Below are 26656 nucleotides of genomic sequence, written 5' to 3'. Positions count from 1 at the left end.
GAGAACAAAAAGCAATTTCTAGGTGTTTGGTAAATTGCAAGGCAAAAGTGCTTTGGTTGAGTATAATTACCAAAATAGTCATACATGCTAAGATATGCTACTAAAATACATAATTTTGTTTTTTGATTATGTAACCATACCAAATAAAAAAAATTTCTCATGTATTATCCTTGTACCCTTGCTTGGACCGAATAAAAGATTTACTTTAAACTCTTCAATATGCATATAGTAATTATACAAAATAAGTTCAAAATATTTGGATTAATTTCTTCACCATGGTTCAACGGAAACCATTACATAAAATATATTAAAGTCACTTGAAGGATGATCAAGAAGGAAAACCCAGCAAACAACTAAAAACAAACATGCGGTTACATATATATAATGTACAGAGAAAGTAGGGTATACTGGTATAGTTACAACTGGAACACTAGGTTATGAATACTCTCTAGAGCAAAAAATATTAACATCAGAGTTAAAAGGCTTAGAGTGCAGAGAAAAACATAAACGCCCTTCAACTTTTGTTAATCCTCATTAAAGTACTTCTCTTCAGCGTCATGGTTGGCTTCTCTCTGCCAGTGATCATCCAATGTCTCGTCATTGTCTATCTTTGAGTAATCTAAGTACTCGTGATCTTCTCCTAACAAAAATTTCTCATGCATGATGTAGGTGAACTGGTCCATCAGATCTTGCAACTCTTCTGCAGATACAGTTGCCTGCTCACTCTACCCTGCTGTGGTTGCTTAAGCATCATTAGGCGCATCCGTATGGTCTACAGTTTCAGCACCACTGGCCACATAAGGAGGATCCACCAGCATCTATTGACAGAAAAGGAAAAATTACAAATGTCAGAAACAACGGGCAATATTTCTAAATCATAGGAGTATTTAAATCACAGAAGAAACAAAGAACATAACATAACTCAGCACTTTGACAAAATTCATTGAGAGACTGATTTTAAAGTTTCGTCAGTAGAGCGCATAGGTTATTCTCCTTTCTGTACCATTCAACTTAGTTTTCTTGAAAGGATATGTGAACTAGAGGACAAATGGTGGTCATTAACGTAAGTGTCTTCAGTGTCATGAGTCACTCACAACTCATATGAATCATATTTTACAGGTGGCAAACCAAGGCAATAGATAGTTTGCCAAGACGGGTGAACAAAAAGAAAAGCAGAGTAAAAGGAACTTATAACCTGGAGAACATTAGCCATAGATTCTCATCACCATCTACTTTTCTTTTATAAACATAAATGTAATAATGCACCTACTTCCATTCCCATAGTACAGATATCTCACAGTGGAAAAAGTAGAGAAAAAGCTCTAAACTTCAATCAGAGTGCAGACAATAACCATATGGTTTTCATCTTTTATAATTTTTATCTAGAATGTGGCAGTTAGCACGAATACTGATAAAGGAAATCTAGACGAAGTTAAAAAGGCTTTGCAAATTTGCAAGTGTAAGTTAGACAAGATTACCTCTGATGATTGTGTGCCCCCATTAGCGTTGTTAGATTCTTCCTCCTCCTCCTCCTCCTGTTCCTCTACTTCTTGAATTCTCTCATCGCCAACCCAATCACTCTCAGCAACACCCAACCTCTGTTGCTCCCCTCTAATCTTTGCTACCAAAATCGCTTCCTCTGACCTCCGCAACAAAGTATCTTACCACCGCTCCCCAGGTCTTGCCGTGCTCCTACAACTCGAAACCTGAAACTTCCCCACATACTCATGATGCAAGTAGGGCTCTCCCTCCCTCATTGAATCCTCTGCCCATCAAATATCAACTTATTCAGGTAGGCTCGCCTCCGGTTCATCACTTGAACTGCCCTGGATTTCAATTCATCCGATGTCGGACTCAATAAACTTCTAAGATGCTTCACATGCCAGCTGACTTCATAGTCATCTGTCAGCGCATCAAACTCCAGGAGCTCCTCAGATGTTAATTTCGATCCATAACGTTATGCACAAATAAGTCACAAATAACGTTCTGCAATATGCAATTCAGGGAAGCTTCCGTGTTAGGTACTTTTCTCCACCCCAGAGTCCCCCCTTCTTTCTCATGTAATTCTCATGGACAGTACATGCCATAAACAATTCTTGCAATAAAAGAGTGGTCCTTCATTGGCCCATATGAAAGATGAAGAAATCAACTATTGAAAGGCAAAAAATACATTTTGCATTAACAGAAGACAAAAAAAGCTGAAAGAGTAATACGCCCAAAATCTAGCAAACCCAGCAAACCCAGCAACCCATAAAAAAATATAATCTAAAATCAGGCCAAATATTTCTGTAAAAGAGTTGGTAAGAGGTTTTACCTTTTAAAATTGGGGGACGACGCTGCTATACCGAGTTTTTGATGAGGATGATTGATGCTTGAACAGTTCAATGACTGTAGAGAGGGAAGAAGGAGAAGACAATCACAAATAGAGCTCCTCTCGTCGTGTTTCTGATGAGAACGATGATACTTCTCAGAGAGAGGAGGAGAAGCAGAGGCCCTCCCTCCCCATTTGTTCCGATGAGGATTAGGGATTGACAACAAAGAGAGGAGCAGAAGAACGATGCATCTGCGAATCTGCGATCAAGAGAAAAGATAGAGTTGCTGGGTTCAACGTAATTTTCAGAAAGGACGAGGACAAAATTGGTAGTTGAATATATTTCATTAAAAGCTCCGTGTTTTTTCGGAGTGGTTCCGCAGAAGCAATTCCTAAAAGCTAGGAATTGCTGCTTCTCAGAAACAGCGGTTGGGAGAAGCAACTTCCACCAAAATCAGCTTTAAGGAGTTTTACCAAACAGCTTAGATTAGGCTCAAAAGCACTTTTGATTCTAAAAGCAGCTCAGGAAGCAATCCCAAACTAAGCCTTAGTCTAAGCCCACTGGATCTGAAGTCCAGAGCCAATTCCAGGCCTGTCCCGCGTACTTTATTAACCCACCACCCTTAGACCAACCCAACCCAACCGCCATAAACCTCTTTCTAAGAGCTCTCTCTTCCTCTCCAAAACTTTCTTCTCTCGCCAGAAAGGAACTGATTGCTCTACCTTCGTCCCCCTGGTGGTACGCACTTTCCCAATTCCTCCTATAGATTTTTCTTTCTTTCTCAATATCGGGAACGAAACGGAATTAAGAGTAGGAAATTTGATTTTAATTTTTTCTTGCCACAGTTAGGTTTCTGATTTAGGTACGAGACTTAGGGTTTTGGAATTCTTTGAATCACAGCTCAATTTGCCCTGTTAGGTTTGCTTAATCAACAATGGCGGCTTCCACGAAATCGCTTAAAGAGTATTTGAAACGATACGAATCTAGTAATAACGAGGACGATACGAAGAAGAAGAGGAAGAAGAAGCAGAAGAGCAAGGCGGAGGCAATGGGGGTTAAAGTGGTGGATGAGGACCCTGTGTGGCAGAAACCGGTGAAAATTGAGGGAGAAGAAGATAACAATTCAGCTGACGAAGAGGAGAAGCCTTTAGTTGATGAAGACATTGAGGTGAAGAGGATGAAGAGGCTTGAGTTATTAAGGGCGCGGCGGCCCTATGATGCTATATCTGAAGATGGCAGTGGTTGGGTTAAGGTCCCTCTGAAAAGAGAAGGCTCCGAAGAGGCTGACTTGTCACCTCCGCGGAAGCGCTATCATTCTCCCTCACCTGAGCCTGGAATGGCTTCGAGGGGATCAGACCTTTCGCCGCCGAGGAAAAGTAGGAGGGGTGGTGATGAAGATCTTTCTCCACCGAGGAAGAGTAGGAGCAACGTTGAAGATCTTTCTCCACCGAGGAAGAGTAGGAGCAATGTTGAAGATCTTTCTCCACCGAGGAAGAGGAGGAACAATGTTGGGGATCTTTCTCCACCAAGGAAGAGTAGGAACAATGGTGATGGAGATCTTTCTCCACCGAGGAAGAGTAGGAACAATGTGGCAGATCTTTCTCCACCGAGGAACAGGCGGAACAATGTTGAAGATCTTTCTCCACCAAGGAAGAGAAGGAACAATGGTGATGCAGATCTTTCTCCACCAAGGAAAAGTAGGAGGGATATTGATGAAGATCTATCTCCACCAAGGAAAAAGAAGCAAGTATCTCCTGGTCCTTTGAAAGAGAAGCCAAAAAGTGGTTTGATATCTGGCCGAGATATCAGCGAAGAGATTTCTAAAACGAAGAGAGCTGAGCAGTCGAGGTATACATTTGTTTTTGTGCAAACATGTTTATAATTAACCTATGTATTATTTTGGTAGCCATTCTCATTTTATGCTGTTTTGCCATTTTAACTTATGTGCATCATTTATAGAAGATGGAATTTATATTAAGGGGACAAATTTAAGGATGATGTTAAATCATAGTTTTTCATACTGCTAGGTGGGTTTCAGACTAAGCTGTTTTATTACTTTTGTACATAAAATGAAAAGTGTAGCATCATATGTTCTCTTAGCTGCACCCTGAGCATGAAGCATGAAGTATATTTTACTGTTTTAGTTTTTTAGATTGGCATTGGCTGTGAAATTGTCAGGATGAAGCCATAGCTACCTTGATTTTATGTTTGTCACCTAAAATGATGCTTTCTGTGCCTGTCTACATATATGTGGCTAGTAGGGTTGTCAAATGGTCATAATTTATCTTATTCTGATCTGGAAAAAGAATGTAGTTTCATCTCACTTGTGCTCCTGACTGATGTTTTATTTGTGTATTATAAATTTCATTTGATTTCTTGTGAAAAAAATAAAAGTAAAAAGTGTTTTATTAATTTGATTTAGTTTGCAGTTTGTTCAGCCTTGGATTTCGTTTCTTTTCAAAACATGTCACTCTATATGGTTTTCTATTTATTTTAAGAAACATGACAGTAAGAAGTGTAAGACCTAAGGGTTCTGGCTCAAATAATATTTATTCTTCCACATTTATTTGAGAGTTAAATGCTAACTATTCTGACTTCATAAATGTTGATTTTTGTAGATTTGAACAGATGGATCCTTCTGAAACTGGGCAACAAGCAGCAGTTGTATTTCGTAATAAGAAAACAGGTACAGAGAAGTTATTATTTTCTTGTTTTATTAATGATATTTGACTTGTAAAGGCTCTAACGTTTTATCTGGAACTCACTTACCCATGCTGTAGGAGAACGCATGTCGGAGGAGGAGCGATTGAAATCAGAAAAGAAACTTGATGAAAAGCCTAAGGTATGTTGGAACTTGGTGAAAGGTCATGCTTGATTGGCATGATTTGCTATAATTAATGTACATCATCTGCTTCTCTCACCACTAGTTTTAATACTGGCACATTATCTAACTGAGATTTGTATTGCAGGGTGATTAGTTGTGTTATGGTTCACTTTTAAGCTTTATTGCCATGAGCATGAATCTTGTGTTGTCTTTCTTTTGCGTAGATTACTTATGGTTGTTTTGTTGTATTTTCATTTAATAGGAGATAAAGTTGGAATGGGGTAAGGGCTTGGCTCAAAAGCGGGAAGCTGAAGCTAAGCTAGAGGAATTAGAACGTGAGAAGGAAAAACCATTTGCACGGACTAGGTAAGTTCTAAGATGGCTAACAAAGACTGTTGTAGGACTCTCAGTCGTAGCATTGCATGATTTGATATTATCCCCTTTACAATCCTCATGAAGAGAGTTCTGTTTCTTGTTGTTTCTGTTAAGTGGTTGACAATCTAGTATTATGTCACATGTCCTCTGAACCTAATTGGTTTTGTTTTGTTTTTTTTTTTTTTTGTGCTAGTAGTAATCTTAGTGGTAATGATTTAATTTGATTTGTGGGATTTCTCATCCTTTCCAGATACCATTCTTTTTCTTACTGTTCTTATTGTCAACCTTAGGACTGGCCACACATTTCATCCTTTGTTTTTAAAGGTTCTGTTAGTTCGTTCCTGGTTTTGAGGGTTATGTATGTCAAGTTTCAGTTGTAGTCCACAACTCTCTTCTCTTAAAAATGGTACAGATTAGTTGACTTAATCCCTTTTTCCTATTTGTAATAATAGCTGCTTCTTCTGCTTGCAGAGATGATCCAGAACTTGACAAAATGATGAAGGAGAGAGTAAGATGGGGTGACCCAATGGCACATTTGGTAAAGGTAATTTATTAAATTAGTCATTTAGGGTCTAAATTTACTGAATTTTATTGCTTTTTAATCTTTCGGCATTTGTTTTGCTGGCTTATGCAGAAAAAGTATCCTGAAGCAGTTCTCCCTAACCTAGGGGATAGCGAGAAAATGAAGGACTCTGGATTTATTATCCCTCAGGATATTCCTAATCATAGCTGGTTAAAAAGAGGATTAGATGCTGCACCAAATCGATATGGTATAAAACCAGGGAGACATTGGGATGGAGTTGATCGCAGTAACGGTTGGTTATCCGCATTCTGCATTTAGATCTTTCCTTACTTACAGCAAACTCTAGTTTGGCATGAGGCAGCCTCTGGTTTTATTCCATCAGATTTATTAATTTCTGCTGCTGTGTGTTGCAGGATTTGAGAAAGGATTGTTCAAACGGACTAACGAGAAACAAGCTACTCAGACGGAGGCTTATCTTTGGTCTGTCGCAGATATGTGACCTGCACCGAATATGCATTTGTATCTCTATGGACAAGGCACGAAGAATTTGCTGGACCTTCTCGTACTAATTGATGACTGTAATGCTTGTTTGAGCTTCTTATTGATCACTGTAATATTTGTCTAATCAAAAATTGGTTTCTCACACTTGCACACATGCCTTATGCAAATTTGGTTTTTCCCAATTAATCCCAAATTGAGTGATACATACCTAAAACCGAGTTAATGCCATGTTATTTTTTCAAATGTACCAGTAGGTTGGCTAATTCTATTAGTTTTGTTCAATATTATTTACCCCTACTCTAAATTTTTTTTTTGCTTTGAACTTTTGAAGTTGGTTTCACATTTCACTTTTGTTTCTCTAGGTATTTGAATTTTGGACCGCCGCAGGCCCACTAGATTATATGAAGAAAGGCCAACATTGCCGCAGGCCCACCATATATATTAGCAAGGCCGAACAGTGCGGCAGGCCCACCACAACTGGAGTGAAGGCCCAGCCGAATAGAGTACTCTCAGATTCTCATAAAGCCAATTTAGAAATTGCAGAGGTCACAGAATAGGGGCTAGGGCAAATTGTTCGATTCGATTTGCTCGAATCTGATGGCGTTTCGATGGTGGCAATTGAATCGGTGATCGGCTGCGGCCGTTCGATTCGTCGATGGCGGTCGAGTTTCTTCGAATCGGTGGTTCTGGATCTGATCGGCGGCTGTTTCGGTGGATCGGTCCGGCGGATAAGTTGGTGGTTCGATTCATCCATGGCGGTCTAGTTTCTTAGGTGGAGCAGGTAAAAATTTCTTTACATCTCATTTAGCAATCACAAAATTCCTCATCTCATTTAATATTTGGCTTTCAAAGAAATTAGTCCGATCTATCTGCTTGTTTTTTTTTTCAAACTTGTAGTACAAAAATTGGCGATAACTGTTGATGATGCAATGGATGTTGCCTTTTTGTCTGCCTCGGTGACTATTTTTGTATACTATGACCTTTTCGACACTGAAATTATCATGATTCAAGCTGTTCAGTGTAGTCATCTTTTTGATTGAATCAGATCTAGCTTCTGCCCTCACGGACTTGCTCAATTGTGAGAAGTGCCTCTTGGAATAGTATAGGATAGGAACTCAGATTTGAGGCATAAACTCTACACCGTAAGTTTTGCAAAGATAGACGGTCATTGTTGTTGATAGTTTTTTCCCCATTGCCATCTGTAGTACAGCCAGAAAAATATATTAGTGACCCCAAGGCATGGTGTGAGGTCAAAAACTGAAGAGGGAGAGGTAAGACGTAAGGGGTGAGATCTGAAAGTGTGGGGAAAACCCTACAACCAAAGAAACAGGGGAGAGACTATTAGGTGAATTTTTATGGTGGCTATGTTAAATAACTTTACACATTTTACTCAAATACCTGAAAATCCAAGGTGGGGCATGGGGACATGTTGCATGGTATGCCCCTAAGTACAACATGCGAAGTAGCATATATTGAAACTTTTTTTTTTTTTTTTCAGTAAGAATAAGCTTGTTTTGTAGAGAGAGCAACCAAAAGGAATTGAAATTACATTTACTTTTCTACCTGTTTTTGTACCTGTTTAACTTGGTAGATTGTGATCTCATTTGACTGTAAGAAACTAGAAACTAGGTGATCAAGTTGGGTTATTTGATGCATTGTTTTTAGGGCTGGGCACGGGCCGGGTCTAACAATAATTTCACTCGGCCCGGGACCGGCCTGTTTTTCATTGGGCCCGGACCGGACCCGTTTTTACACAAACAGGGACCGGCCCGTTTCATTTCGGGCCGGGCTTGCGGGCTTTCGGCCCCAAAAACCTGTATTTTACCATTTCTAGTAATCTACTTTGCTAGTTTGCTATATATCCAGATTTCATTCACATATCAACCTGGTAAAGATTTGAATCAAAACACAATATCAATATCCAAAGTTCAAGCTGCAAATTTGAATATCCATAATACATAATACCCAAATTCAAGTACTTATCAAGAACAATTAAAGCTGCAATTGAAATACAAAATGTCCAAATTTAACTACGAAGTCTAAATTCAAGTACAAATATGCAATGAAATAGAAAGTCCTAATTCTAATACAGCAACTTAGTAGCCATTCTTCCAATCTTCAATCAGTTCACCAACAATGCAGCCATCCATTAATTGGCTTCCACACTTGTCCCTACAACAACCATCATAAATCGATTTAGATAACAAAGAACCATTGAAGCTGCAACTTTACTCAACTAGCACTACACATAGCAAGTGGCCTCCTAGCTGCACACATATGATATATATATATATATATATATATATATATATGTATGTATGTATGTATGTATGTTGTGTGCAACTTGTTAACTTCTGATAATTAAAATTATTGCAAAAAATATTCTTAGGATGACTCTGGACCTTGCAGATGTTCCTTTGAGAAGAAGCCTGATGAGAAGAAGCCTACTCAGACTCGGGGCTTCTTCAGCAACCCATGTCCTTCCTCCATGGCCTCCTCCTTCCTACTACAATGGTGGGTCTTCGTCAAAAGCCTCAAACTTTCAGTCCACGTCAGCTTTCAGCTCAAATTCCAGGTGGGTCGTCGTCACCAACTCTCTTCCTCCACCAGAATGGGTAGAGCCTTTCAATGACGTCTCTGACATAGTCTCCAGCCCACAACGCTTCGACCCATCTCCATGGGTGGCCCAAATTCTCAATCTTTTAGACGGGTCTCCGCAGATGGAACCCAACTTAGACTTTTACTGCCACAAATTCCTGATCAAACTGTCTCCCAATTTCGTTGCATATGTGTTGAAATCTGATGATCTCCGAGGAAAGCCCGAGACTGCTCTACGGTTTTTCTCCTGGGCCGGTAAGCAAAAGAAGTATCATCATAAGCTTGAATGCTATGTGTCTTTGATTGAGCTTTTGTGTTTGTGTGGTGATTTGGATAGGATTAGATGTGTTGTTGTTGAGCTTAAAAATATGAACTTTTTGATGAATTCGAATGCGGCGAATTGTTTGATTAAGAGTTTTGGCTGTCTTGGAATGGTTGAGGAGTTGTTGTGGGTTTGGCGTGGGATGAAGGAGAATGGGATTGAGCCTAGTTTGTATACTTATAACTTTTTGGTGAATGGATTGGTGAACTCGATGTTTATTGAATCCGCGGAGCGGGTTTTCGAGGTTATGGAAGGTGGGAAGATTGTGCCTGACATTGTGACTTATAATACAATGATCAAAGGGTATTGTAAGGCAGGGAAAACCCAGAAGGCAATGGAGAAGTTTTGGGATATGGAGGGGAGGAATGTGGAGGCTGATAAGATTACTTATATGACTTTGATGCAGGGGTGTTATTCGGAAGGAGATTTCGATTCATGTTTGAGTCTGTACCAGGAAATGAGAGAGAAGGGGATTGAAATTCCATCTCACGCATATAGTTTAGTCATCAATGGGCTCTGTAAAGGTGGGAAATGTATGGTTGGGTATGCTGTTTTTGAAGATATGATTGAGAAGGGTTGTAAAGCAAATGTGGCAAACTATACAGCTTTGATCGATTCATATGCAAAATGTGGGTGCATTGAAGAGGCAATGAAGCTTTTCAAGAGGATGAAGAGCGATGGGCTTGAACCAGATGGGGTTACTTATGGGGTTATTGTCAATGGATTATGTAAGAGTGGGAGATTGGAGAAGGCCATGGAGTATTTTCAGTTTTGTCAAAACAACAGAATGGCAGACAATGCGATGTTGTATTCTAGTTTAATCGATGGTCTTGGAAAGGCTGGAAGGGTTGATGAAGCTGAAAGGGTATTCGAACAGATGATCGAAAAGGGTTGTCCACCGGATTCATACTGCTATAATGCCCTTATCGATGCCCTAGCAAAATGTGGAAAAACTGATGAAGCTTTAGCACTCTTTAAGAAAATGGAAAAAGAAGGTTGTGATCAGACCGTTTATACATACACAATACTCATTGATGGACTATTTAAGGAGCATAGGAATGAAGAGGCATTGAAGCTGTGGGACATGATGATCGATAAAGGCATCACACCAACTGCTGCTTCATTCAGAGCTCTCTCAGTTGGGCTTTGTCTCTCAGGCAAAGTAGCCAGGGCCTGCAAGATTTTGGATGACCTAGCACCAATGGGCGTAATTCCTGAGACAGCTTTTGAAGATATGATCAATGTGTTGTGCAAAGCTGGTCGTGTCAAGGAAGCTTGCAAATTGGCTGATGGCATTGTGGATAGAGGTAGGGAAATACCAGGAAGAATTCGAACTGTTCTAATCAATGCCTTGAGGAAAACAGGGAATGCAGATTTAGCTATGAAGTTGATGCATAGTAAGATTGGTATTGGGTATGACCGATGGGGTAGCGTCAAAAAGCGAGTGAAGTTCCGTATTCTCATTGACATTTGAGTCCTAGCCATGCCTGTATTCTCTGTCTATCTAATTCAACCATTGCCTAATAATGATTATCATCGGAAGTAGTAGAGTTGATGTTCACCTTCCAATTCCTGTATATTACATCATTCAATTTATAGAAACTTTGGCATACATGTTCTGGACGCTTGAACAAGTTCTTTCTGAGTGTACATTGTCCCGAGTAGATGGAAGAGGAATTTGATTCACTTCTCTTTGGCTACATTGCAAGTTCAACGTATGTGTTATCTCTGATCTCTGAGTCAATAACCAGGTGTGGCTTTCTTCCTGTATCTCAAGACCAAGTAATTCATGCATGAACCGTCATTTAAAAAAGGCCAGAACTAGTATTCCAAAACTTTTGTGTGTTTTTCGTTCCTAGCATGGATAAAGGCTATACGTAGAAATTACTGAAAGGATTCCTGACTTATCCATTATAGATAAACAAATAAACTGACATGATTTATATTAGTTTATGATCAATCAGTTGGATCTGACTTATCTGTTCTGCATCAACTTTCCATCAACACAGTTTGATATTCAAGACTTTTTGTCTTTCCTATAGACTGCAGTGTTTTCTGATCTCTCCTTTCTCTGCCTATTCATTTCTGGATATGGCTGGATAATAATTATAATTATAGATGTGTTGTGTTACATGGTTGTGATTGCCTGACTACCCTTTACATGTTGATCTTTTTCCTAGGATACCGTTACTTTGCTCTCCAGCTGTGGGGTTTCTACTTTCTGGTTGAACTATGCACGTTGAGCTGAAGTTCTATATTATTCCGCTTATGCTATGAACATGACATCCAGTTACTTATGTTCAACAAGCCCGTCAGATTTTTGATATGTGGCCCAGTCGACCAGCCACAGTGATACTGTGGTTTGTAAACGTGGGAAGTCTCCTGAGGTCTACTGATACACATCAATATTGGACATCTGCTTAACCGAGTGTTCTGACATGTTACCCAAGCCGCACTGCACAGATTTGTTTGCATTGGGACAGTGGCAAGATTTAAGGTATTGTCTGTTCTTATTTGTTTGGATTGCATCTTTAATTTTGTAGGTAACTTCCATTTCTGGAAAACTTTATAGTTATTGTTTCTTGTATGTCTCTTCTGTTACTGATTGGATTATATCTCTGTTATATGGGCTAATGCCCTTACCGTAAAAGTTCATTATAATTGGAACTTGGTTAATTCTCGGTATATGAATTATATGAACTGTTCTGAACTTGGCAGTTCAACTTTGTGGATGTTACAGATCAACAAGGCTAGTTGGATGTTGATGATGATGGTCAAAGTGAGGACGAATGTTGAAAAACAGTAAGAGGGGACTTTCAGGAAGGCGAGGAAAATGGCAGAACAATGGGACCTGAGAAAGTTATATGAAGTGCTGCAAACTACCGGTCAATGGTTTTTTTGGGTTTTTTTTTTTTTTTTCACTTTATACTGTTTTTAGATGTGTGATTGTGAACCAGCAATTCGGCCAAATCATAACAAAACAGAGAAATGAGAAAAAAACAAAAAGTACTATTGAAAACGGCGGCCGCATTAAAATTGAGTGGTTCCTTTCCAAGCCTTAGTCACAGGTCCAGTCAACATCAACTGGGCCTTCCATTGAACCGCTCACAATGAATTGGGCTTTCCATTGGGCCGCTCAACACCTGGTCGGATGAAGAATTAAATGAGCCGCCACCTGGGCAGATTGGCAGTAAATTTGCCGCCATCTGGTCGATTAAGAATTAATCCGCCGCCACCTGGTCAGTCAACCTGAATTCAGCTTACTATTGGGCCTTTCAACGTTGATTGGGCCGCTCACCGTAAAATAAACTTCTTATTGGGCCTTCTAGAAGCATTTAATACGCCGCCACCTGGTCGGTTAGCATTAAATGCGCCAACATCTGGTCGGTCAACGTGGATTGGGCCTACTACTGGGCCTTACAATAATACTTGGGCCGTTCAAGGTCAATTGGGCCTTCTATTGGACCGTTCAACTATAATTGGGCCTTTTATTGGGCCTTCCATAAGCATTTAATGTGCCGGCATCTGGTCGGGTAAGCATTAATTGCGCCGCCACCTGGTCGGGTCAATGTGACTTGGGCCTTAAATTGGGCTGTTCAACATTAATTGGGCCTTTATTGGGCCTTCTAGAAGCATTTAATATGCCACCACCTGGTAGGATCAACGTGCCTTGGGCTTTTAATTGGGCCGTTCAACATTAATGGGCCATCTGTTAGGCCTTTCAACATTAATTGGGCTTTTATTGGGCCTTCTAGAAGCATTTAATATGCAGCCCCCTGGTTGGGTAAGCATTAAATGCGCCGCCACCTGATCGGGTCAACATGACTTGGGCCTCTTATTGGGCCGTTCAACATTAATTGGGGTTTTTATTGGGCCTTCTAGAAGCATTTAATGTGGCATCTACTGTCAGAGTGACAGTGGATTGGGCCGTTTGACATTATTTAGCCCTCTTATTGGGCCACAAATATTTACTTTGGGCCAACTTTTGAGCCATCATGTCAACAAAATTTAGGCCTCATACCAGGCTGCTTCGGCATAAAACGGGCCTCCTATTGTGCCGCTTCAAAAATGAATTGAGTTCAGTTTAGCCTTCATGTCATGAAGCATTGGGCCAAAGGAATTGGGACACTGACACATCTTTCAACCTTCAGTCGGAATACTTATTTAAATCAAACATTTGGAAACACTTTTAGGCCTTTTTGTTATCTTTTAAATTTTATTGGGCCACTCTCTTCAAACCATCTACTTATTGGAGTGATCTATGATTCTTTTGTACCAATATCTTCTTTTCCTTTTTTTTTTTCCGGGACAAACATTCAACCAATTTCAAGAATTGCTTTGTGGACCAATTTTATTCTCAAAAGGACTTTCTCAAATACAGAGATTACAAAGATTGCAACTCTTTTTTTGTCAAAGACATTGCAAGTCTTCGGATAAAAAAGTCTACAAGACAAATTAAATAACTAAATTCTGCATGCAGTTGGACAAAATAGTTAGAAATGCATCCCAGAGTCTAGCAATACCAATTGGCCAAACCCATTTCAGAAACAGAGACAATACAGAGTACTGAAAATGGAATACCGTAACCAGATTTACAACAGAATCACTTGAGCAGATGCTGAATTTAAAAAGTAACAAACAAGACAGCATCCCTAGAGGCATACAATACCAAGACAACACCAAGACAACACAAGCAAATACTATCTTTTTCACTCTAAAATAAAGCAGTATCAATAGGGAAAGAGACATGAACGCATTACTAACAGTTTAACAGCCAAAAGGGAAATTACAGACAAGGATATGGACATTAAAACATTATACTTGACAAACAGACACACAAATCAAATTTCATGTCCTTGATATTTTTTTAATGCGCCTGAGTATTTGTATATAGATAATTGAAGATAATAGTTCATATTAATCAACTTAAGTTAATCACTAACCCAAACCAATGCCAAAAGCAGTAAAAATCTCTGTAAATTGTGGTTAAGATGAATATTTTTTTTTTAAATGATAGAAATATATGAAGGATATCAAAAAAAAAAAAAAAGTAAACAAAATATAAAATGAAAGTCTTTAAATGTTTTGATCCCTGACCCCAATCACAGTTATGGGAAGTTGTAAGGTTGGACATAATAAAGTGAAGGAACTACAGTTGGCCAGACTGATACCCATCTAACGACCATCACATTGTTGAACAAAACAGGAACAAATCTTTCTTCATAAATACAGTAAAGAAAATAAAAATATGTAAAACCATGGCAAATGAAATAACTTTCTCTTACCTGTTTCTCATCACAACATACTGGTCCTGCTTTCAGCCAACTTGTAGGAAGGATCCATCAGTTCAAATCCACCAAAACCTATGGTTTGTACGTCAGAACGGACATCTATATCTGTGGAGCAAAGTAAAAGAAAGCAATATTATTTTTAACCAGAACCCTCACTCCCCTGTTACTTGACATAAGTACATAAACAAACAAAAAAGCAATATTATGTTTTAGCCAGAACCCCTCATTCCCTTGTTACTTAAGTACATAAACAATAACCTGACATAATTTATAAGAAGAGATGATAAAGAAAAGAAGAAAAAAAAATGGAGCTGAAGAAACTGTAAAAAATAGACAACCAAAAAGAATCATTTTAGGCAGCTAACAGCCCAACTTGTGCTACCTCCTGCAACTTAATTGTATCTCTGAAGGCTCGCACATCATGACCATAGTAGAAAACAACCCTACGGCCCACATATAATAGGTGCATAGATAAAACATGGTAACTCATCTACATCTCTTAGCAGTATGAAATCAAAATCATCCACATCTCTTATCACTTCAAAGACTCAGTAATAGCATGGCTGTCAAAATAACACAGGTAAAAAGAGAAAAATATGGGAACTCATCTACCAACTCATGCAAGCTAACTGCATCTATCAATTTGCTACAAGAGGGTATTATTTACATCTAAGCACATATCTGAGTAGTATACACTAAACATCATAAACGATGAACATCAACAAACAAAGCTACTGCATCTACCAAATTTCTACGAAAAATTTTCCACACTAGAATTTCAGTCTGAGGAAATAACCAAGTGGAGACATTAAACATCAAGAACAATGATCATCAACAAACACATTCACAAGTTTTGAGCAGCCAAAAGCAGCCGGTGACCGTAAATATAAGCATAAAATACACAACCACACACTCATAATTGTTTACTATGTTGAATACATGAAGGTATGAGGTATTGAACACATACCGAGATCAAGGATCTTCGATGTTTTGTTGTGACAACTCCCCGCAGTTGTGGGCGTCTAGCTCCTGTAAGACAATTATACGAAACCCTAACCTGCAATCACCGATGACAATTAAATCAAACACCAATTGATTCCTAAAAACCTAACGTAAAATGAGAACCCCTAACTCAGACAAATCCTCAAATGCCAAAGAGAGAAGTTTACCACATCGTTCGTACTCCTCAGCAATGAACTCCCAATCGGCATCACTCGTATCGATCGAATCGAAGACCAGAGCGGTATCTGGAACCTGAAACGGCACGCGGTATTGGAGATTGGAGAGGCAAATCTCCGTCTTCTGGAATCGAAACGCGACGAGGCAAGGGGCCTGCGATTAGCGGTGATGTGGCTCTCGTCCATGAGAAGGAGACGATCGCTTCCGTCGTTGATGGTGGTGTTGGGCGAAACCCTAGAAATGAGTTTGAGGGATAAGAGGGAGAGAGAGCTCGGGAGCGATTGGAGGATCTGTAATTTACTGATATTGAGTGAAATATAACACCTTAGAAATTATAGAATTACTAATTTACCCCACAGAAGGAGTATTTTCATCCTTTTCGGAAAATAAAAAGGCATATAAAAATTTAGAAAATAAAATTTGCCAAAATTTTAATGAATAATTGTAGTATTAAATTGAGTAGGTTAATTGTCCTTTCTCTTTATTTTTAAAAGAGGGATTTAGCCGTAGATACGAGGTGAGGTCAAATAAGGTACCGTTTCAAATCTGAAATTTTAAGTTTAATTATATTTAGAGACTATAAATATGTTCTTTCTATTGAGTTAAATTGACAAAAAAAATCGATTCTTTTAAGTGAAGATGAGTCTGTTTTATCCATATATGTTTTCATCTTTTGTTCAAACCATACAAGACGTATATAAAAAAATAAAATAAAAAACATGTTGTGGTAATGTTGATCAGTCGGCTTAACATGGAATCTCATTTCTAGAGTTTAAGTCTGAACACCCACCAATTTATGACCAGCATGTTTGAGGGGTCTTTCGAGTTCGTGCGTTTGTGAAGATGGATTGGCTTTACTTGGAAACTTATAGAAAAAAATAACAATTATTAGGCAACCTAACAGAACTTTACCTATTTTATTATTATTTAAAAAAAAAAAAAAAAAAAAAACAACTTTACTTGGACTCTTGTAGTTCCCCTCTTTTATCTTTAACAATAACCGACCCGGTTTGTAAAAATTGACCCGAAATTGTTATTTAGACCCGATTTTAACACGCTCGTCTTTGCAGAAACGCGCGGCCCCCTCTATCTGAGAGAACCGAGAATAAAGAAGCTCTGTTTGGTTTTTGCTGCAAACCCTGAAGCTCCATCTCTCTCTGTCTCTCTCTCTCTTTCTATCTTCCAGGTTGGTCTTTTAGTAATTTCATCTCCCTTCGTTATTGCTCTGCAGTTGTGTTTTCTTCTTGAATAGTTCAATCTAGGGGCTCATGAATTCTAATTTCCTTCGTATTCCAATATTGAGTTGGTCATCGTCATCAAGTTTAGATTTTTGCCTAGGGTTTCTGATTTCAGGGTTTATATCTGAAATTATGGATATCATCTGTTAGGAATTCTTCTGATTTGGACTATTAAAATGATCTGCTAAACCGTCTAGATTATGAAATTAACTGCTAGGGTTGTTCTGAATGTTAGGGTTTTAGTCAGAACAGATTGTTAGGAATTTGAAATTGCGAGATTGATTTACTCAATCTGACTTTTAGGCTGTTTTGAATGCTGGGATTTAGGTGATATGGCGCACAGGTTGCTTAGGAATGTGGAGGCAGATGGTTGGGAACGGTCAGACTTCCCCATCATCTGCGAGTCCTGCCTGGGAGACAATCCCTATGTTCGCATGACGAAAGCTGATTATGACAAGGAGTGCAAGACTTGTACTCGGCCGTTCACCGTTTTCCGGTGGAGGCCTGGCCGTGATGCCCGATTCAAGAAGACGGAGATTTGCCAGACGTGCAGTAAGTTGAAGAATGTCTGTCAAGTTTGCATCTTGGACCTGGAATATGGCTTGCCAGTACAGGTTCGAGACACTGCTATGGCTATCAACTCCACTGATGTGATTCCCAAGAGCGATGTCAATAGGGAGTTTTTTGCCGAGGAGCATGACCGAAAGGTAAGTTTCCTCCCTTTCAGTTAAGTTTCTAAGTTTACTTATTTATTTTTTCTTTGAACACTTTAGCTTTTAATTTTAATTGTGATTGGTGTATGCAGGCTAGAGCCGGTATAGATTACGAATCTTCCTATGGGAAAGCTCGGCCCAGTGACACTATTCTGAAGCTTCAAAGAACAGCACCCTATTACAAAAGGAACAGAGCACATGTCTGCAGTTTCTACATTCGAGGTGAGTGCACAAGAGGCGCTGAGTGCCCTTACAGGCATGAAATGCCCATAACTGGGGAGTTGGCACAACAAAACATTAAAGATCGTTACTATGGGTATGTCAATGCATCCTACTTTACTATTTTCAATATGATAAGGAGTTCATGGTTCTGTTTTCATTATGTTATGATTGTAGTTACCGATTCCTGCTGGCTGCTTTAAATTTGAGAATTTGTTTTTTGATCATTAACGATACCTGATCTCTTATTTGTTCACATTGAGCAAGCAACTGAAGTCTTTTTTTTTTTTTGGTTGTTTTGTCAAGAAATTTTTGTACGTACTACCCAATTAATTGAAGAAAGATGCTTCTTTCGGGAGTTGGGAACTAATAGGAGTGTACTACTGCAGCATTAGTAGCTATATTCAGCCAACAAATAGTGCATAGTTTTTCTTTAGCTTGTGATATTCACATTTTAATCTGTAATTTATCTGCAGAGTCAATGATCCAGTTGCGATGAAGCTACTGAACAAGGCTGGAGAGATGCCCTCCCTCGAACCTCCTGAGGATGAAAGCATCAGAACCCTATATGTGGGTGGGCTTGATGGGAGAATTACTGAGCAGGATCTAAGGGATAACTTTTATGCTCATGGTGAAATAGAGTCTGTTAGGATGGTACTCCAACGAGCTTGTGCTTTCGTAACCTACACAACAAGAGAAGGTGCAGAAAAGGCTGCAGAAGAACTCTCCAATAAACTGGTGATAAAGGGTTTGAGATTGAAGTTAATGTGGGGTAGGCCCCAAGCACCAAAACAGGACTCAGAGGGCACAGATGAAGCTAGGCAGCAGGCAGTGGCTCATAGTGGATTGTTGCCTCGAGCAGTGATTTCACAACAGCAGAACCAAATACAAGATCAATCTGCAACAGTGCAGCACTACTACAACATGCCACCTCCACCATCTTCACAGGAGAGGACATTTTATCCATCAATGGATCCTCAAAGAATGGGCGCTGTTGTTCGATCTCAAGATGGGGCTCCTAGTGGGCCTGCAGGGTCTGGCGAGAACAAATCTGGTTCAGAGAGGCAGCATTATGCTTTTCAAACCATGGCTCCACCACATGGTCATTATCATCATCAGCAGTTTTATCCTCCCCCATATACAGCTTATATGCCTCTGCCGCCACCAGCTTACCAACAACAATACCCTCCGCAATATCATGCTGCAGTGCCTCCACAACAGTCCTTGACAATGAACCAACAGTACCAGCAGCATTCTGTAACACCCGCAGCTTCTACATCATCAGCATCCGCAGCTTCAAGTTCTGGGCCTTCAGAATCCACAGCATCTGAATCTGGATCTGCACCAACTGCGTCATCACAGCAGTGACACCAACTGTTGTTGTATCGTTGTGCAACTAGTGTTTTTTGACTCTGAACTGGCCTTGCATGGATTTGTGGATGTAATCACCATCTTCGTTAGAGCATTCCCTTTTTTTCCCGATTAAGGATCACTTATTGTGTAACAGTCCCTTCATTGGTGACAAAATATTGAAATGTCTCCCTTCATATGAATTCAATATGTACATCATGGCCTTATGTTTCCTATATCATATTTCTGAAAGAGTTCATTGAAGTTCTTTTAAGCACTTAACAGATAACAGATTTAGCCATAACTTGATATGATGCTCTGCTTTCTTCGACAAAATCTCCTCTGGCCTGATTAGATACTGCCAATAAATTTTGCCATGGAACGGTTCAACAAGCAAGAGGTATGAAAATGATAACAATGAACTAGTAAAGTTTTAGGTAAAGCCTATTAAATCTTGTGAGAGTGATCCACCCTCTTGTCATCGACACCTTCCTAGTTTGGTTTTTTTTTTTTTTTTCAAATATTTCTTATATTTCCTATTTCTTTTTTCTTTTTCCCGAGTATTTCAACTTGACATTACTACAAACTCGATGAGTGCACCCCTCATCGTGTCCTCAACAGCAGCTACCTTGGCAGCCTTCCTACCTCCTTTCTACATTTGCTTTCTTCTTTAGGCTTGCTTCCTTTTTTTTTTTTTTTTTTTTTTTTTTTTTGAGTGCACCCTACTCCATGTCTCTATTTTGCAATATTTTTCTGTTTTTCCTACTTCTTTCTGGTTAGCTTAATTCCATGCATGTCCCTATAGGACTTAGGGATATTTTCCTTTTTGCATGCTTTTCCTACTTTTCGGTTTGCTTCACTTCTTGTCAAGAGATGGATCATGAATTTTGGAAGGTGAAAGTGACGTGAAACAAAGATGTTACAAATTATTGGATTAAATTTATGGCTTAATTATGGAAGGGCCGCCTTACTTGATTTGATTTCCCGATTTGCAATTTTTTTTTTTTTTTTGGAAGGTTGCAACGCACTTTCTTATTAGTTGTAGTATTATATTTCCTACTTCTTCTGGTTTCCTAGTCTTCATAAGAATTTCAATTTGCACTAGTACTTAAAGAGACATAACGTTACAAGAATCATAGTAGTTTGTTTGACTTACGAAAATCAAAAAACCGTCCGTTCTAGATATTTTGCCTTCGATAACCGAAGTCTTTTTTCTCTTCTTCTTTTTCCTACCAGAGTATACAAACTAAAAGAAATACAATCATGGGAGGTGCCGTTTCTGTATCCGAAAAAAGTAGTGTCTGCAAAGAGAGAGTTAAATTAGCGATATTGGCTATACAACAACAAAAACAGTTTGCAAAGGCACAAAAGGAGTACAATGATCTGCAAAATGAGATGGCAACAACCATAAAAAAGTTTGTGGAAGAATATTACTCACTTTTTTCTCATTCTGTCAAGCTACAGGATACCATATTTGATGAGTAAAAAAAAGGACATCATGAAGAGAAAGATTCAAGTATAGTGACAGAGAAAGCGGAGACTTCTAGGAATGAAGATTTCAAGACAACGAAAGAGAAATCAGGGAAGAGTAATAAGAAAAGGGATACAAAGATGGTGGCAGCGAAAGTAGAAACTAGTCTTAAGAAGGAAGATAATGTGGGGCATCGCCCTGGGACTCCTGAAAAGAAGGACTTATTGGATGCTTTGACACAAGTTAAGGATCAGTTCGATAAGGTAGGCAAGTCTGGCAGTGGCGTTTGCGAATTACTAAAGACCGAATCTGTTCAAGTTGAAAATGTTAAAGAACAAAAGAATAAACTAGTTCGGTCATTCACGTGGAGTCACTCTACCAAAAGTAAATTTGTAGCAAGGAGTCGCTCCGTTAAAGTTGGTGATAATTGCATGGAGAAAGCCGAAGAACAGTCTTCAATATTAAAGATATTACATGCCTGGGAGGCGCAACTCTCTAGAGAGGTAGAGATAGTCGAGGATAAGAGGAAAATTGGAGGAACACTCGAAGTACAAGTTGCCGAAGAAAGCGCTCTAGAAGCTTTCAACAGAATCAAAAAATTGAGAGATGATGAGCTGCAACCTCAACTTTCTAATCTCCTAGAAGGTCTACAGAAAATTTGGACGAATATGTCGCATTGCCATGACAAGCAAAACGAGATCATGTCCGAAAAATTCTCTCTCTATAAGCCTCATGTAAAGTGTTGTGATGCCAAAATCTCGGTTGCTACTGACGAGCTTCAAACAAAACTTCAAAAATGGTGCGCCGCCTTTACTTCATATATTTGTTCACAAAAGGCCTTCATTAAATCTCTCAACAATTGGAGTAAATATTCAGTTCCATCATTTTTTGAAAAGGAAGTCAACGATAATGGGTGCACGAAACTGCTCGGAGATTGGTTAACTTGTTTGGAAAAATTGGAGGACAAGGAAGTGAGTAAAGCAATAAGTGAGTGTGACAAAGAAGTTCAAAAGCTTGTGGAACAACAAAAGAAAGAGCGAGAATGCAAGAGCAAAGTTGAGAAACTCAATGCGGATATCTACGAACTTGTGCAGCAATACAAGAAGACCAGGCCAGAGAAGAAGAAGGAGGAGTTGAATAGATTGATGAATACGCTAAAGAATGACGAAAAAGCCTATCAAACTAGTAAGACGAACACACAAAAGATTGTTACAAACGTGATTCAGGAGAGTTTTGCATCAGTCTTCAAATCGTTGGCCGAGTTTACAACCAAAGCTGCTAAAGAGTATGCCGAGGTTGCAAAGAATCATAATATTAATTGCAGTGATTAGCTAGATTTTTTTTTTTGTTATCAATTTAATGCTTACTTATATTTCTAATTAGTGCTTTTGATGGACGAACAAAAGATGTAATAGCATTATCTCTATGGATTCAATTTATTTACTTGCTTGAAATTAATATTTAGCTCTTATAATATGGAAATTATTCTATGCACCGACGGCGCAAATAACCCAACACTTATAAAATGATCTCAACCTTTGATATTTATAATTAATAACCTAAGAGTATATTTAATATAATCTAATCATCCATTTATGTCGGTGCAATCGATTGATTGCTTTCCCTAGTTACTTATCATTATAGCCTCTCTGCAGGTGATATATGTATGTAAACAAATTTTACAAGTCTTCTGATACTGCATAGTCCGAAGCTGCTTATAGTGATTTTGTTTAATGAGCGATCAATCATTCTGCGTGGCCTTTTCATGCAGCAGGAGTACTTGTATCCTGTCGGACGTGGTTCTATGCTCACTCGGGGTTACTTAGCCCAAGGAGGGTAGACTTAGGTTTTTCCTCTTGCCTTTTAATAACGTTAGGTTCTTTCTCTTCGTTTATGGGTCTCATCATATGTAACAGTACTGTTTCTTGGTGTTTCGTATGAACCATAACTAATGATAGTGGGTTGAGTTTGGAATGAAGGCTAAGATCTTAGGATTAATCATCAGAGATACTTCCAAATTAATATGACAAAGCTATTAGTGTCGTACGGCTTTGCTTCTTGACAAGTTTCAGAAAAACAACGTTAGTCCAGACAGCTTTGTGTTCGAACGGCTTCTTTTCCCCTTAGTAATATTAAGATCCAAAGACGTCTTTAAGAAGTTTACACTAAACTTTATCTGTTTGGCCTGACTAGCTCACAAACAAGTTGTGTCCCAAAATGCCAAAATTAATGAAATTCCTAACAAAAACCGTTGCATTATCTCTATTGTGAACTATACATGAATGCAACCAAAGCCACGCACACATGCATTGTGTTTAAAAATTGTTTTTCCCAAATGGTCTTCGAGTGTTAGTCAAAGATCTGTTTCTTTAAAAAGCATATATAAACATGATTCTTTTCTAGTACTACTCCCAAATAACTTAGCCGCCTGAATGGTTCCTTGCGTTATTATTATTTTCAGGACCGTACCTTTTCAGAAACTTTCATATTGGTTAAAATAGTTTTGTCGGGATATGCTATATCAAACTAATACATTCTCCAATTGAAAATTAGGGCAAGACCGCAAGAGTACGTTAGTGTTTGATAGATAGTGCTGAACCTGTAATGGGAGCTAGCAGAATAGTGGATGGTTATTAAGAAGAAGAAAATTAAATAAGCTGGGCAAAAGGAAAAAAGGACTGACCTAAGGATTATCGGGTCATGTATTTTTTTCGGCTTTCTAAGCTAGTTTGGGCCTATGTTATCAACTTTGAATTATGTGAGACTTTATAGTTAAAGAAAATCTTGTCTCAACCGCTGATGAGTGACATTGTTTTTTCATTTGAGACTATCACATGTATTCACTACTCAGGAGTTGAAGTTGACTCAAGCACAAGTACTTCCTTCGTGGGTTTAGAGCCATTACCCGATTCATATGCCCACATTCATTGATATGATCACACTCAGTCGGGTTTGGGATCTACAAGGTCAACATGACAATCTTTCTAGCTTCGAGGTGTTCCAGAGACTTCGGAGCTCCATTACTATCCTTTTATACATTGAAAGTTATGTTTAGGCCATTGGTTTAATTTTATTTATGTCCGATAATGACTTCAATTTATATTGTTCTTACTACTTGTAACACTTTTATACTAATTAGTTCATTTGATGAAAAAATAATGTAAAGGATAAGAAAAAACTTTTATCATAGGAATAAGTAGCTAGGGGAAAGATAAGCACCGCCAGATAATTTGATTCCCATTTCCTATTGGTTTTAGGTGGGTGTTTCCTGCTGCGGGTTTCCTTGTCTTTATAGGAAGATGAGCCCTGCATAAAAGGCACCGCCTATTCCTCTTATTTGAAGGATTATTGACACTGCAACTCTTAACACATTCTTTCTTGTTGAGCTTGTTCTAAATATTTGCTTGCAATAAATCAATTTGCAATGGATGGAATGACCCAAATGCTTATAAACCTATAAGCAAAGTTATATTTTTCCAATGTGGGAGTTATATTTATACACATTCTCAACAGAATCACGGGAGGTGTTAGCTCAAAATCTGGAAAAGTTGTTTGTAAAGAGAGAAAAGAGCTGTTGAAATTGGCTCTACGATGTAGGGACTAGGGATCAGCTTGAAGAAGAGCAAAACAAGTACCATAACTTGCATAAGAATTAGCAGATACCATAACAGAGTTTGTGCAAACGTATTCCTCTCACTATAAGAATTCTGAGATGAAAGTTAAGGCTCAATTCCAAAAGGCTTACGAGTCTGGCAACAATGTTTCAAAACTGCTAAAGGCCGAAGATGTTCGAAGGCAAAGTACTGCTGAAAGAAATTTTTTTAGGCTATGCCGGTCACTCACGATGAGTCGCTCTTGCATAGTTCGTTCTTCGGCTTATGATGATGAGGATGAGGAGAAACCCAGGAAGCATACTTTTACACTGAATAAATTATACGATTGAGAGACACAACTCTATTGTTACGAAAATAGCTTAAATGGATTTCCTAGTTCATCTGGGAGAAGCAGCAGCGTGCTCATGCTTCGCACGTGATCAATTAGCTGAGTTAGTTAATTACCTTATTAGTCTAATTAAGTCCAATTATGCATGTTAGGGTTTAATTAGGGGTGCTCACTCCATGTGCGACACGTGTCCACATGATAAGGGCTATATAAGCCTCACTCTGTAAACTCTAAGACCATGAATGAAAACCTATTAATTTCCTTTTATCTTTTACTTTCTCCTTCTGCATTTTCTCTAGTTAGGGTTCATACCTTAACAACTGGTATCAAAGCCACTCGATCATGGTTAAGCTCAAGGGGGTGGGAAACCCTCCTCTCCGCCACACGCCGTCGAGGCGCTCCACGTTCCCGACGAGCTTGTCCACCTCGAGTATGTGCTGCAAGCGCATCGGGAGGAGACCGGCTCAAAACTCAATGCGATGCAGGCTTCCTTACAGGAAGCCATGGCCACTTCGTTGACCAATTTCAAATCCATGTTGATGGATAAGTTCAAGCAACAGTTCACAACCATCGTCAAGGAGCACATACCTACTCCTTCACCGGAGCTCGTCAATCAGGGGAGTATGGCGATTTCTCAGCCGGATGGAACAGTGCAATTTGGATCTCTACCCTTGCCGGTCGCCTCATTCCCATCGGTGACCGCCTCGTGTTCATCTCCAGTGGCTAGATCTGAGGGTAACGTTTCACGACTTAACAACTCTCAATGGGTTACTGGCACCATCTTCTTCTCTGCAAGTTACTAGTGGGTTGGTTGCTACCACTGTGGCTACTATTCCTGATTTGAATATTGTTAATTTTGTTCATAGTAGTAGTAGTGGTCGGACTATGGTGAATGATGTGGGATCCAAACCCTTGCATAGTTTTGGGTCAATGGGATTTGCTGGTCACTCTGTTGGTAACACTTTTAATCATTAGTCTCACCATCTGAGCAACTCACAACCTTACCACACATTTTCTAGCCCATATCATGCTGGAATGAGGCAAGGAAATATGCTGAATATGCAGGGAGTCAGTCAAACAATGCAAGGTCCTGAACTTTTTACAATGACTTACTCGGGACCTTATTCCACTACCATGATCAATTTCCCATCATCAGTTGTCCAGCCCTCCCTGTCAATTGCATCACCCCAATTTTCACATTCAATACCACCACCACTTCACATACCACCTACTTATGCCACTACTACTACCACTCACCATGTCTCAAACACTCATCAGCATCCATTTCAGGTCACTTATCCAAACTATGGTTACCCACTCAACCAAGTATATCCAAATCCCTTGTTCACACCCCATGTTGATCCAAATTTACCCACAATGAAGCAGATGAGATTGGAGTTCAGTGTGTTTAGTGGAGGTGATCCTGTTGAGTGGCTTAACAAGGCAGATCAATACTTTGAGTTTTATCAAATACCTGAAGATAGGAAGCTATCAATTGCCACCATGCATTTGTCTGATAAAGCCTCAGATAGATGGTATATGTTTAGGCATGAATTTCCAAGTATCTGGCAAGGGTTGGCTGATTTGTTAATGCGGGAATTCAGCAGCTATAATAGATCTGAATACCAAGCGGCCTTGGCTAGAATGAATCAAACAGGTACTGTTGAAGGGTACATGGAACAGTTCACAAAGTTATCAAGAAGGGCACCTGGTTTTCCACCTGAGGTGCTTTTGTCTTGCTTTATTGGAGGTTTGAAAGAAGAGATAAGGGTGGATGTGCAAGCTCAGAAACCTCGAA

General features: G+C 39.1%; 4 protein-coding genes and 2 long non-coding RNA genes across 10 annotated transcripts; 4 read left to right on the top strand and 2 right to left on the bottom strand.

Moving 5' to 3' along the window:
• Window positions 1-356: 356 nt before the first annotated feature.
• On the bottom strand, window positions 357-2769 carry LOC112195860. Of its 3 annotated transcripts, none has more exons than XR_002934831.2 (3): window positions 2315-2769; window positions 1479-2149; window positions 357-818 (listed from the first exon to the last, which is right to left on the bottom strand). It is a non-coding gene; the product is annotated as an uncharacterized LOC112195860 (long non-coding RNA). The 3 variants fall into 3 exon arrangements; XR_005809884.1 differs by having other exon boundaries at window positions 1479-2115; XR_005809883.1 differs by having other exon boundaries at window positions 1479-1986; window positions 2315-2766.
• Window positions 2770-2937: 168 nt separating this feature from the next.
• LOC112195854 (BUD13 homolog) lies at window positions 2938-6749 on the top strand. Its single transcript, XM_024336074.2, has 7 exons — window positions 2938-4160; window positions 4931-4998; window positions 5093-5154; window positions 5399-5502; window positions 5983-6055; window positions 6146-6326; window positions 6448-6749. Exons 1-7 carry the CDS (start codon window positions 3247-3249, stop codon window positions 6531-6533), a joined length of 1488 nt encoding a protein of 495 aa, XP_024191842.1. The 5' UTR covers window positions 2938-3246; the 3' UTR covers window positions 6534-6749.
• A 159-nt stretch (window positions 6750-6908) lies between these two features.
• On the top strand, window positions 6909-12495 carry LOC112195853 (pentatricopeptide repeat-containing protein At1g03560, mitochondrial). 3 transcript variants are annotated; one of them, XM_024336070.2, is made up of 4 exons: window positions 6909-7316; window positions 8925-11206; window positions 11636-11952; window positions 12196-12495. In XM_024336070.2, exon 2 carries the CDS (start codon window positions 8926-8928, stop codon window positions 10927-10929), a length of 2004 nt encoding a protein of 667 aa, XP_024191838.1. In that variant the 5' UTR covers window positions 6909-7316; window position 8925; the 3' UTR covers window positions 10930-11206; window positions 11636-11952; window positions 12196-12495. The 3 variants fall into 3 exon arrangements, with proteins under 3 accessions (XP_024191838.1, XP_024191839.1, XP_024191841.1); XM_024336071.2 differs by having other exon boundaries at window positions 12174-12495; XM_024336073.2 differs by having other exon boundaries at window positions 6910-7316; window positions 8945-11206.
• A 1284-nt stretch (window positions 12496-13779) lies between these two features.
• LOC112200921 lies at window positions 13780-16234 on the bottom strand. The gene is made up of 3 exons (XR_002936522.2): window positions 15916-16234; window positions 15714-15803; window positions 13780-14851 (listed from the first exon to the last, which is right to left on the bottom strand). It is a non-coding gene; the product is annotated as an uncharacterized LOC112200921 (long non-coding RNA).
• Window positions 16235-16956: 722 nt separating this feature from the next.
• LOC112198110 (zinc finger CCCH domain-containing protein 40) lies at window positions 16957-19686 on the top strand. Its single transcript, XM_024339160.2, has 4 exons — window positions 16957-17111; window positions 17491-17870; window positions 17969-18192; window positions 18572-19686. The coding sequence occupies exons 2-4, from the start codon at window positions 17496-17498 to the stop codon at window positions 19461-19463; spliced, it is 1491 nt and encodes a 496-aa protein (XP_024194928.1). The 5' UTR covers window positions 16957-17111; window positions 17491-17495; the 3' UTR covers window positions 19464-19686.
• Window positions 19687-21056: 1370 nt separating this feature from the next.
• Window positions 21057-22247, top strand: LOC112199807 (protein ROLLING AND ERECT LEAF 2-like). Its single transcript, XM_024340769.1, has one exon. The coding sequence runs from the start codon at window positions 21057-21059 to the stop codon at window positions 22245-22247; it is 1191 nt and encodes a 396-aa protein (XP_024196537.1).
• The last annotated feature ends 4409 nt before the right edge of the window (window positions 22248-26656 follow it).

The sequence above is a fragment of the Rosa chinensis genome, chromosome 4 (assembly GCF_002994745.2).
Source record: "Rosa chinensis cultivar Old Blush chromosome 4, RchiOBHm-V2, whole genome shotgun sequence".
In the NCBI taxonomy this organism is placed as follows: domain Eukaryota; kingdom Viridiplantae; phylum Streptophyta; class Magnoliopsida; order Rosales; family Rosaceae; genus Rosa; species Rosa chinensis.
The sequence above is the reverse complement of the archived record's forward strand: the minus strand, read 5'-3'. Positions and strand labels throughout refer to the sequence as shown.

Bases quoted from the DNA above. Each gene is read 5' to 3' on its own strand.
- LOC112195854 (XM_024336074.2), top strand. From the start codon at position 3,247: ATGGCGGCTTCCACGAAATCGCTTAAAGAGTATTTGAAACGATACGAA. The intron at 4,161-4,930 runs GTATACATTTGT...TGATTTTTGTAG, and splicing joins AAGAGAGCTGAGCAGTCGAG to ATTTGAACAGATGGATCCTT. The intron at 5,155-5,398 runs GTATGTTGGAAC...TTCATTTAATAG, and splicing joins AACTTGATGAAAAGCCTAAG to GAGATAAAGTTGGAATGGGG.
- LOC112195853 (XM_024336070.2), top strand. From the start codon at position 8,926: ATGACTCTGGACCTTGCAGATGTTCCTTTGAGAAGAAGCCTGATGAGA.
- LOC112198110 (XM_024339160.2), top strand. From the start codon at position 17,496: ATGGCGCACAGGTTGCTTAGGAATGTGGAGGCAGATGGTTGGGAACGG. The intron at 17,871-17,968 runs GTAAGTTTCCTC...TGGTGTATGCAG, and splicing joins CCGAGGAGCATGACCGAAAG to GCTAGAGCCGGTATAGATTA. The intron at 18,193-18,571 runs GTATGTCAATGC...ATTTATCTGCAG, and splicing joins ATTAAAGATCGTTACTATGG to AGTCAATGATCCAGTTGCGA.
- LOC112199807 (XM_024340769.1), top strand. From the start codon at position 21,057: ATGGTGGCAGCGAAAGTAGAAACTAGTCTTAAGAAGGAAGATAATGTG.